Raw genomic sequence first — 12568 nt, forward strand, 5'->3', positions numbered from 1 at the left:
CTCGGTCGCAATCGCAAGATAAAGAAGTCACCGACGCGCTCAACGCGACATCAACAAACTTTACTCCTCGGCCAAGCTCGGCCGACGAGTTGGCACCCCCCCCCGCATTCAACCGAAGGACGTAGTTAGCTTATTAGTTACTCGGCCTGCGCGCCACGTAGGTTTTGTAATTTTTAGAGTCAACAGTTTAATATTAAAACTTGTCATTGACTTGGGTGGTATATCACAGAAACGGTTGTATTAAAATGTAGACCAACACATATCAATGCTTAATAGTAGGTATAGAGAAAAAGGTAAGTGGGGAGCAAACTAGTAAAATAATGAGGATCGAAAAACCTGCAAGACTTTCGATTTCTAGCGCTGGTGAATTACACGATGCTAGCCGGGGAGGTTAAAATGTCTCTTTGAGTCTTCCTGATCTCTGTAGGGTGTACTGCTGTGGCAAAGCCACTAGTTGGTCCTCTTTCTTGAAAAAAAAAAAAAAAAAAAAAAAAAAAAAAAAAAAAAAAAAGAGATCCTACAAGACTTTCGATTTTAATCGCTATTATATGTGCAAGTGTGGTAGCTACATCTATTTTTCATATTAAGTTGAGGACTAATGTACATGATGTTTAAAATAAAATGCCACAATCCACGCCATTGTATGTGCAAGTGTGGTAGCTACATCTATTTTTTATATTATGTTGAGGACTAATGTACGTGATGTTTAAAATAAAATGCCACAATTAAGGAACAAACCACATGGGTACGAATTTACTACTAAAACTTGTATAAATTTTTAGTACCACCAACGGCTAAGCTGTTAAATCAAGTACTAGTGGTTGTTGTCGAGAAATTTTGAGAGGGAATACCGTCAAGTGATGTACATCACGTGTTATAATATGAGTAGACGAGATAGTCAATACATGTATGTTATGACATATGATATGGTGTTATATTGTGAATGAATTGTAATACCATGCAATATATGTTATTTCAGTGTTCTCTTCCCCCTATAGTTCTCTCATTTCTTACCACATCTTACGCATTAAATTTCATTCATAAACTACAAAAATGGTGGAAATTAGAATTATTCCAGAAAGTGTGGGAAACCTATGGAACAAATGGAACCTTCGACTCCTGGTCCTCTGCAGCCTATGCTTACAAACTGTCCTAGTGGTGTTTGGAAGCCGTAGAAAATACAGTGCTAAAACCTGGATCAGAATCGTCATTTGGACAGCGTACTTATCAGCGGATTGGGTTGCTACTGTCGCGCTTGGAATGATATCCAGCTTCCAAGTAGATGATCATGAAAGCTCCCCACATCCAAACAGCCATACCATTATGGCTTTCTGGGCGCCATTTCTTCTCGTGCACCTTGGTGGTCCAGACACCATCACTGCTTACGCGTTGGAGGACAATGAGCTTTGGTTGAGGCACCTGCTGGGTTTAGTTGTCCAGGTTGAAGTGGCTTTTTTCATCTTTTTAAGATACTGGACGCCGAGCACGTACCCCCTCTCACTGCTAGCAATACCAGTATTTGTTGCTGGACTTAACAAATATGGAGAGCGGACTTGGGCCCTGCGGTCTGCAAGCAGTGGAAGATTGCGTGACTCCTTGCTCCCTGCTCCGAATCCAGGTCGTGGTTATGCCGATTATGCAGCTGAATATAGCGCTACAAAAGCTCGAGGAGATGAGGTTGCAATTGGAAGTACAGGTGGGGAAGGTATTTTTCGTGTTGGGCGGATCAATCCTGTGATTTCCGAAGCCAGATATCTCCACGAAGCATTTGAATTGTTCGACCTCTTTAAGCGCCTTTACGCAGATCTCATCCTGGACTACAATGATCGCAATTGCTGCAGTGAAATGCTTCAGGGTCATTCACCGAAAGAAGTCCTCAAAGTAATAGAGGTTGAGCTTGGTTTTGTTTATGATGTGTTATACACAAAGGCAACTGTTGTGTATTCTCGCCCGGGTATCATTTTTCGCTTCATCAACCTTCTTTGCTCCATTTCCACACTTGTAGTCTTTGCCCTTGTTATTGATAAGCATTTTTATTCCACAGTTGATATAACTCTCACCTACTTATTGTCTGCCGGAGCCATTGCTCTTGAGTTGTACGCCATCATTGTACTAATTTGTACAGATTGGACACTCTATTGGTTAAGCAAGCAGACGCACTCGCTTGCTTCTCGTGTCTATCAAGCAATCTCTTCCTTTAGATCAAGCTTGGGCTACGACAAAAATTGGTCTGAATCCGTGGCACAATACAATCTCATCGATTTTTGTTTCAAAGAGAATCCCCCCAAGTGTGCCAGAATTCTCAAACTCGTTCACATCTATGGCCTGTTAGAGAAATATTGGTACACAGCCAAGGAGGATGTCCCTACTGAGATGAGAGAGCTTATTGTTGCGCAACTCCAAGATGCTCAAAGAGAAAATGTTGCAACCAGTGAAGTCTTGGATTGGAGAGGCACTCATGCTCTTCAAAAGAGTAACTGTATAGAAAAGTTTGGTTGGAGTGTGGAAGAAGCTTCATTAGACCAAAGCATTCTTCTATGGCACATTGCAACAGATTTATGCTTCAACAATGATCTTGAAAATAAAAATCAAGAACCATCTCTAATTAGTTCCAAATCCAAGGTGAGCAAGTTGTTCTCAAATTATATGATGCACAATCTCGTCTTCAGCCCCTTCATGTTGCCAGAGGGAATTGGGCAGATTAGATTTCGTGACACGTGCGCAGAGGCCGCAGAGTTTTTTGAAAAGAGAAGAGAAGTCATAACCAAAGGGGCAGGCCATGCCAGGCAGGTTATGCTTGAGGTGAACACGGAGTTAGTTCCGGCAATGGTGATTGGTGAGAGAAGCAAGACAGTGTTGTTTGATGGGTCTAGGCTTGCAAAACAGTTGATGGCATTGGAAACTGAGGAGGGAAAGAGTAATGAAGAAAAATGGGGGATAATAAGCCAAGTGTGGATAGAGATGTTGTGTTACGCAGCGAGTCATTGCAGTTGGAAGGAGCACGCGCAACAGCTTAGGCATGGAGGAGAGCTTCTTACACATGTGTGCCTTCTCATGGCAAATCTTGGTTTCAGTCAACAGTTTCAGATCAAACAAGGCACACCAACAATAACTCTTTCTGCTATTAGCAAGCAACCCTAGCTTCTGCTTGAAAACTTCTCCTCAAGTTCCGGTAAAAATAAAAATATAAATGAAGTGTAAAAAATTTAAGAGAAATTGACCAAATGATCAATTTTCAAATTTTAATAGCAGAAATGATCAGTTTTTCAATATGTCGTTGATTTATAATATTTATATATGTTGTCAAGTCGTCAATATTAGTATACATATAAGTAAAGCGCTTAGGCATGAAAAATATGCAAGGCTGTCAATGCATGTGCACTTTCTGCCATGCATCCCTTTATTCTCTTCTCCACGTGCCAGTACACCAAACCCAAGCTTTACTTACAGATATAGGATAGTATGATTAGTTATACTTTCCTGACTACTGAATCTGTTTTGATGAACTTAAGTTACTTAACTATGAATAGTAGGTTTGAATGTGAGATTAATAATTCAAAAGACTTTGAGACAACTTAAAATTTAGAAAGCGAGATCCTGGTCGATGTTTTCAAAGCATTCCTAATGTAGGATGTATAGCTCGTTGTCATTGACTATGTGAACTTCTAATACATCTGACCATTTATTAATCCATTTTTTAACGAGTGATATTAAAGGAGGTAGAAATCGAACTCTGAATATCAGGTGTAAGAGTGAACGACTTTAAGCAATTGAGTTAGGGGTGGTTTGGTATTGCTGTGCTTTGAAAAAAAGCTGCTTCTGCTGTACTGTGAGAATAAGCAGCTGTGAAATAAAGCAGCAGAGCGTTTGATAAACTTTTTTGTAAAAGTGCTTTTGAAAAAAAAAAGCAGTATTATAGTGTTTGGTAAACTTTTATGTAAAACAGATATGAAAAAAAACCAGTTTTTCAAAGCTGGGTTTTGCAGCTTCTTGTTTTTGGCTTTTTTTCACCCAAAACTGTGAAAAAAAGCTGAAGCTGAATGTTTACCAAACACAAAAATAGCTCCCAGCTTTTTTTGATACTAGCTTTTTTCAGAATTACCTCAGTACCAAACCAGGTCTTACAATATTTGTAAACTATTTTGAAAGTACATATCCCTAGCTATGAGGTAAAATTTAGGCATTTATCTAACAATTTTGGGCCTTGTTACACTTTACTTTGTATATTTTGGGATTTCAACAAACAAATTTGGGCCTTATTAGTGGACTATCCGGGCCAGAAATATTATAAAATTTTGATATTAGACACAATCTAGATGATTGCCACAATTTTGTCCTGTGCAATTCGGCCGAGACAAAGCTCAACACAAAAAACACAACTACTGCAACGGCACTTCATGCACAAAAACATCTTCACATTGAGTAACTAATGCACTATAAAACTGGAACATAACGTGACTCATAGCCACACACAAAAACATATTCTAGCACTACTCTTGAATATTAGCAATGGCAGTTCCAATGCTTAAGCTCGTCATCACCCTTTTCTTTCTGCAAGCCCTCCTCACTTCCCATATCCAAGCCGGCCCGGGAAACTCCGATCTCTTTCGCGAATACATAGGAGCCGAATTCAATAACGTCAAGTTTTCGGATGTCCCCATAAACCCTAATGTAGAATTCCACTTCATTCTCGCCTTCGCCATAGACTATGACCCCTCAGGCTCCTCTCCCACCAACGGAAAATTCAATGTCTTTTGGGACTCCGACAACCTCAGCCCTTCCCAAGTTTCCTCCATCAAAAACCAACATTCTAATGTCAAAGTTGCCTTGAGCTTAGGAGGAGATAGTGTCAGTAGTGGCTCTGCCTACTTCAAACCTTCCTCAATTGATTCGTGGGTTTCGAATGCTGTTTCTTCACTCACAAGCATCATCCAGCAGTACAACTTGGACGGAATCGACATTGATTACGAGCACTTTCAAGCAGACCCCGATACATTTTCCGAGTGCATTGGAAGGCTTATAACAACCCTAAAGAACAATGGAGTGATCTCATTTGCATCTATTGCTCCGTTTGACGACGATGAAGTTCAGAGCCACTACTTGGCCTTGTGGAAGAGCTATGGCCATTTGATTGACTATGTCAATTTCCAATTTTATGCCTACGATCAGAGCACCACGGTGTCTCAGTTCATCAACTATTTCAACACTCAGAGCTCCAATTACAATGGCGGACAGGTCTTGGCAAGCTTTATCAGTGATGGGAGTGGCGGATTGTCACCGGAGAACGGGTTTTTTAAAGCCTGCCAGAGGCTCAGGAGTGAGGGAAAACTCGGTGGAATCTTTGTTTGGTCAGCTGATGATTCCAAGAAACTTGGTTTCCGCTACGAAAAGCAATCGGAAGCTCTCTTGGCCAATAATTAGTACTATATATTATGATCTTATGCATTGCCTTGTATACGGGTGTGGTTAAGAAGTAGGCACTGGAATTGGATTCCAGGGTAATATACTTACTTTCATGTGTGCTAGAGTTTTTACATATTTCAGATTGTCTTGTATGATTGTGTAAGAGTGCTACTTTTTATTAAAATTTTCTTATTTTCAACATATGGTTTTCTTGTTTCACACGCTAGCTAGGTACTCTAGCGTTGCCATTGCATAATTCAACTTTCACCATTGATGATCTACCCTCACATCAAATATGGGATTTGAATCCCGTAATACAACGTACATTTTTTATTTTATTCAACAATTATCATGCATGAGATTCAGTAAAACCTAAATGTCATCAAACTAAATGATATTTATTATTGTTCGTCTTTTTATCCTGTGAAACAAATATTAGCAAGCGAAACTAGTAGTTATACTTGGCTGTCTTGAGATTGCCAACACATAAATGGAGATAAAAGGATACGTGTCACCAAAGATGAGAGATATTGTTTGTATAGAAGCTATTATAAAGTGATATCAATATGTGATCGTGTTGAGAATAAAATTCATATTGATGGTAGGAGAAACCCTACAAAAGCTTTAAAAGAGGTTGGGTTACTCTCTATATTGCCAAATTGGTTTTATGGTGGAACCTCAACTTCTTCATGATATCAGAGCAGGTTGTCACACGTGTGAAGTCAAACGGCCACACACGCTCCATGTCACCCTGTTATATTGTCCACGTGTTAGGCTTAAATATTCGTCACACGTGAGGAGTGTGTTGAGAATGAATCTCACATTGATGGAGGAGAAACCTTGCAAAGACTTATAAGAGGTTGGGCTACTCCCTATATTATCAATTGGTTTTATGGTGGAACCTCAACTTCTTCAATGTTTGATTTAGTGACATGTGACATTATCTGGCGCATTAGGTTGTTAGTAGAAATCGTAAACTAGTTTGTTAGTAGTTTGTTTTGTATAAATAGCTTATGAGCTATCTGTTGTAACCAAGAATCATTCAATCAATATAGAAAAGCACTTCTTTCTTCTTTATTTTTCTCTGTTCTTCAGCTTTCTCAAATTTTCATCGTTATTTGCTTTTTTTCAATGTAGTTAATTCCCTAATACCATAAGTCTAGACTGTGTAGCAAACATGGAAATTAAGCTCTAATGCAGCTTTTCAATTCCCGTGATACCGACCCGATCGAAAGCAAAAGCAGCATTGCTTTGGAAATCTGTCGATTATTCAAGACGTACGAAGTTGTGCAAAATACATTTCATTGGTCTAAGACCCTACAATACAAATTTAATTGACCTAAATTTTGAATGGTAGAGCCCTAACTTGGGTTCAGTACTCAGTAATCTTCAAGTCCCCCATGTTTAGCAGTACTCGATGCATTCTGTCATTTGCCAACATACTGTATGTTGTGATGAAACCAACTAGTCAAACCTAGCACTCCAACTTGAGACTTCTCAAAAAAATATCACTAGATTGTAGTACCACCAAACTTAAATCCAATGAAAAAGCTTGCTTTGCATCCTTTTCTTTTTCTTTTATGGCGATTCACTAAAGAGATACAAACATATTCAATCACAATTTAACAAGCCACACAGAGTTTATAGGGAACGACCGAAATTTTAAAATTTGTGAACCAAATCAAAGCCCCTTTGTGTGATTTGAAGTAGTTCGGTTTGTGAAATCAAACCTATTCCGTCAATTCAAAGGAGTTACGATTCTATTATTATCTAAACAATAATAAAGGCCGTGAAAATTGAGCACTAAATTTGATACATTATTGAATATTCTTAACCACTCCTTCACGAGGAGTTTCGATAATGTGGCCAATATTGAACCCTCGAGTAGTCAATTAAATAGGCATTGGTTTAACAATTGAAACCTCTCCAAACCATAGTGAAAGAGTTTTTGATTTGATGGGAAAAAGAACACAACTAGTCTTTCCAAAGTGCTAGCTAGGTTCATTTTGGACGGTGGATTAATGAACATTCCTCCTTGATGGCACCCCATGAATTAAAGACCTAACCAACTATAAGAAAAGTAACCTGTGAGTGACCTTTGTCTTTCATTTTCAAGGCCAAGAAAGTCCTCAACACTAATCCAACGTAGCTGATTATTACTTACTGTGCATGCTTTATCAACACACCCTTTCTCTTATCGATCGCCATGGTCAACTTTGCCACCAATCCTTCGAAGACTTTGGAGTGCAGTGAGTGTTAACATAATTATAAATGACATTGATGTGGAAACTCGACGCGGTATAAGCAGTTCAAAGTGCATTTCTTGATTTTTGCCAACTAGGTCAACTATCAATCTCTCAGTCTCAGTGTTCGTTTCCTGAATGGCAAGTCTAGGGTTTAAAGAACTTTCTACATAGTCTCCATCCATTTCAAGTCAAAATCGTCATTATTTGAAGTAAAAATGTGTTTTCAGATAGTTCTTAAAGGAGTACCTAATTAAAATGAATACATATATAAATAATAATTGCAAATATCTGGGTATATTTCCATTTCATCCAACGTTGATATTTCTGATTGTTTGTCTATGTTTTTGATGTGCAACATCCTTAGGGGAGCACCTAATTAAAAAAATAACAGTTTGGGATCATTAAGATAAACCACTATTACGAAAATGGGACAATAGAACCTTGTATGAACCGTGTATTTATTGTATACATATGATCCTCGTCTTTCTTAGAAAAATAGTGAATAAGAGGACCTACATAATGGTCTTGTCCCTCCCTCCAGTTTTTACTATGGTAAAATGGGATCAAGAAGTTTTTACACACACACTTATTAAATACATTGCTTAATTACAGGATCCTTGCAAAAAAAAAATGCGGACAATGTGTGGGGCATACCCCACACAGAAGTTTAACAGGTTCTTGCGGCTGAACATGCATGCGTCGGATTAACATCTACCTTATGGTCAGAATCTTCAATTTGGAAGCTCTGCTGGTGCATCAGGCCAACAAGACATGTCCAAGATTGCCATTATTAGCAAGAAGCGGGGTCACATGCATGGCTGCAGACCCTCCTAATACGTATTGTGTATTTTTCAAGTTTCAGTTCATATAGATGAATCTTACAAAGTATTAGTCAAACCATAAATGTTTGTGATATATTGTTGTGTTATCAATACTTAATCGTTATGTTGTCAATATTTTATTTTAGTTGTTTAGCAATTGAAATTTGATTGAAATTATTTAAGCCAATTTCTAAAAGTTCAATGGATGACATTCATTTTCTCCTTTTTTATCCATGTGATTATCAGTCTATTGTCGATTTTAACTTTTTTAAAGAAGGCTTTCTATAGCATATATAATAATGTTATCATTTTACCTTGATAAAACTAGTACTGTAGCACATGCCATGGAAACTGAATTAATTAACATGTTAACTTGCCCTTAAGATATGCTCACACACAAACCCCATACCAATTATTTACAAGCTATTAATCGATTTTTCTTCATCACAATTTTTTTAGGACTGTTAAGCCCACTCTCCAACGTAGGGTTGGGTTCGGTTCGAAACGGTTCAGTTTTTTTGCCAAAACTGAAATTGAATTGAAATTTCGGTTTGGTTCAGTTCATTTTTTTTCGGTTCAGTTTCGGTTTCCGAACCTCAAAAACCGAAACCGAACTGACAAGATTTGGTTCGGTTTGGTTTTATAGTTTTGGTTCAATTTTTTTCAGCCTCGGTCCGGTTTGATTTTCGATTTTTTGAACCCATCCCTACTCCAACAAGACCAAATATTCTACACTTAGAACTCTTTGTGGCCTCTCTATGTTTTACCTCAATGCTTGACATCTGTCTCTAATGCTTCCCATCCCTATCACCCCTATCACCCCTATCACTTGTAAAGAACTTGACCTCGAGTTCTCCTTGAGTCGAAAAATTAAGTAGACAAGCTTGATCGGCAAATAAATTCTTCAACTCAAGGAGTCCAAGCTTCTTTGTGCCTAGATGGTACAATCATGAAAACAAGATCATAAGTAAAAATGAAATATGAAATTTTATAATTTAATTCCTTCTTGATTGACGACTCTTGCACCCCTTACTTGTTCAGTCAATCTTGAAATTTAAATCCACATTTATCGGTTGTGGATTTTTCAAATCATCTTTATCACGTAATTGAATTCATATCCATACCTCGAGTTTCATAGTGGATCATTATAACTGGTCATGTGTGATGTTTCAGGATCCCTTCTTTAAGCAAAATAGAGTTCGCAATGGGTACAATACTTCTTCTTCAGGCTCTTCCGCCATATCTTCTTTGCACATTAGATTATCATTTTGGCCACCACTTCCCATCTTAATAGATACAAATATATTCAAACAAAAACCATACCTTTACAAGTCATTTCATTGTACGCCAAATTTTGATAGGATTATTATTTTTTTCTTTTCAGTGACATTACCCTTTAAAAGGTATAACTAAAAAGTAAATAAGTTTTTTTATTATTATTAAATGGCTTATTTCTGTCACTTAGCTAGCACTACGATTTGTAATATTCATCTTCACCTTTAAGTGAGAGGCTTATGTTCGATTCACATTATTACTAGCTCATTGTGAGGCTAAACCTATTCCTTTTTTCTCTTAGTGTAGATAATATCATTTGTTAAAAAAAAAAAAAAAAAAAAAAAAAAGAAGGTTATTTCTCTTATCATCATTTGATGCGTACATAATAACTGTAAATGCTAAACTTTTACATGATCTAAAGGTAGTGATCAAATTTGTTCTCTTTCATAATTCAAAAACCTTGTCTTATTAAGTGCTTTATCTTTTGGGAAATTTTATTTGAATCCATGCAACTTCTTTCTACATCCAACTTACTCTTTATACCCATATTATTTTTAACTAAACTACCAATATTGCATTTCTCAAGTATTTTGAGGATGAGAAAGATGTTGATGGTGCTGAGAAATTTTGTGAGATTATGAAGCGTCTAGGTTGTCTCAGTTGCAATGAGTATTATTTGCTGCTTAAGACTTGCGTAGCTGCAGGAAAATCAGATCCTGAGATGCGCCAAGGATGGGACATCGAGTGAATTTTTTCTTTGAGTTCATAAAATAATTAAAATAAAAACTCATGAATCGATTCATACTTTAGTTGAAAGTTCAAAAACTTCAAAATCACTGTCTATTTGTCAAAAAGAGCTTATTTTCTCTATGAGAGTGTATTAGGATTTTAGCCAGAATAAGACATAAGAGAAAGATTGCATAATAGTAAGGTTTGATTATTGAATGTGAGTTTATTGATACATTTTAGTTTTCTTGTTAATTCTATCTTATACTTTATGGTAATTGTGCAATAGGATAAAAAAGACACTTCACATTTAAAATTTAAGTTGGGTGTAGAAAGAAGTTATATGGGTTCAAATAAAATTTCTCTTATCTTTTTGTGGTCAAAGTCCTTTTTAAAAAAAAAAAAAAAAAAAAAAGAAGAAAAAAAAGAAAAGCACGATATTTTATTTATGAATGACATTACATATACACATCTAGAAGATCTCGGTCTAAAAAGAATTCTTGCAACTATATATATAGAGGAAACCTTTAAGGGAAGGGATCCCAATTTTTTTTATAAAAATAGAAATTAATTGTGGAATCCACACCATATTGTTTTCATAAAAATAGAGATTAGTTGTGGAATCCACACCACATCAAATTAACTTTAACGATCCAACTGTCCATTTTTTAAGTTGCATCTCATAAATTATCCTTGCAAAGTATTAGCCAAATCGGAAATGTTTAAGATATCTAATTGAGTTCAATGAAATTAATGAATACTTTGTTAAGTAGAAAACAATAAAATTTTATCTTGATAATTAAATAGGCAAATGGTTTCGGATTGAATTGAATTTTTGTAAGGATGATCAATGAAACGAGACTTAAAAAATAGACAGTTCGGATCGTTAAAGTTCGATGTGGAGTGAGCCCCACACATAATCCCCTTTTTTCCAAAAAATGGGGATCCCCTTGCATAAAGGGCTTGTATATCTATTGGGCGCATGTTCGTGATACCATTTTTTTTACACAATTTTTAACACAAGTTTTTATGAAGCCCACTCCATAATGTATTCCAACAATTCTAACCATCTATTTCTTAGATAATCATTCAAAGATCGTTTACAAAAATCACACAAATCTGATACCATATGGCCGTTAAATTATTACGGTTTCTTTTAGAAACGTATTCATTCATTTTCTTCACTATGAATGAATGTCTTATGACTTTTGATTTGTCCAAATTTTTGAAGGGATGATCTATGAATGACGTTCTAAAAGATAAATGGTTCGGATCGTCGATATACATTACGGAATGGCCTCACAAAAACCTGTATCAAAAATTATATAGAAAAAAATGATATCACGAATCCGTCCCATAAATATTTATATACATAGTATTTTTACTTAATTATGAACTTCTCCCAAGATGAATGCTTTATTACCCATAGTCACGGGAACGGTGAGTTGAATGCTTTATTACATATAGATGTAAACTATTATACACCATTTTGGAGTGCTCCCTTCCAAGAAGGAAGCAGCCATGAAATCCCACAAATTAAGCACATGCTAATGCATGCATTTGGAAATTAAATAATTAAAAAGAAAGATTCCTGCTGCTCCTAATAGTACATTTATCACTAATCAACACAAAAATAATATTATTAACCATCAACAAGGTTGAGGCCTCATCAGTCCTGCGTATTAGGCTGTAGAATTTGTAACACCGCAAAAGGTCTTGACAGGAGAGACTAAATTCCTGGCCTCACCCCTACTGTGAAACCTTATATACTCAAGACTATCCAATGGGTTATAGAGCAGTGGGTGCGTCTCGTCCACCAGTTCTTCTGGTACTTGTATTTTTCCGTTATTGAATGTAAACAACCCAAGTGAGTACCTCGTCTTGTCTCCACAATGCTTCACTCGATGATCACAAGCTTTTATTCTGTCATTACTCCATACCTAATCAAACCAAGTCAAATAACAAACAAAAATTGTTACTATTTGTAGCACGTCCACGTCAAACAATGCGTAAACTAGTGTATTACCACATAACTGGCTGACATTTTTGTATTTTCCTCACATTTGTATATAAAGAAGGTGTGAAGGATCAGGATCC

General features: G+C 36.6%; 2 protein-coding genes across 2 annotated transcripts; both read left to right on the forward strand.

The window, feature by feature from the left end:
- Positions 1–1053: 1053 nt before the first annotated feature.
- On the forward strand, positions 1054–3141 carry LOC103964736. Its single transcript, XM_009377700.2, has one exon. The coding sequence runs from the start codon at positions 1054–1056 to the stop codon at positions 3139–3141; it is 2088 nt and encodes a 695-aa protein (XP_009375975.2).
- A 1365-nt stretch (positions 3142–4506) lies between these two features.
- Positions 4507–5421, forward strand: LOC103964735 (chitinase 2-like). Its single transcript, XM_009377699.2, has one exon. The coding sequence runs from the start codon at positions 4510–4512 to the stop codon at positions 5419–5421; it is 912 nt and encodes a 303-aa protein (XP_009375974.2). The 5' UTR covers positions 4507–4509.
- The last annotated feature ends 7147 nt before the right edge of the window (positions 5422–12568 follow it).

Source organism: the organism of the source record quoted next, unplaced genomic scaffold (assembly GCF_019419815.1).
Source record: "Pyrus x bretschneideri cultivar Hongxiangsu unplaced genomic scaffold, Pyrus_bretschneideri_v1 Contig39, whole genome shotgun sequence".
Classification (NCBI taxonomy): domain Eukaryota; kingdom Viridiplantae; phylum Streptophyta; class Magnoliopsida; order Rosales; family Rosaceae; genus Pyrus; species Pyrus x bretschneideri.

What these genes read in the sequence shown, in the direction of transcription:
- LOC103964736 (XM_009377700.2), top strand. Translation starts at nt 1,054, where the DNA reads ATGGTGGAAATTAGAATTATTCCAGAAAGTGTGGGAAACCTATGGAAC.
- LOC103964735 (XM_009377699.2), top strand. Translation starts at nt 4,510, where the DNA reads ATGGCAGTTCCAATGCTTAAGCTCGTCATCACCCTTTTCTTTCTGCAA.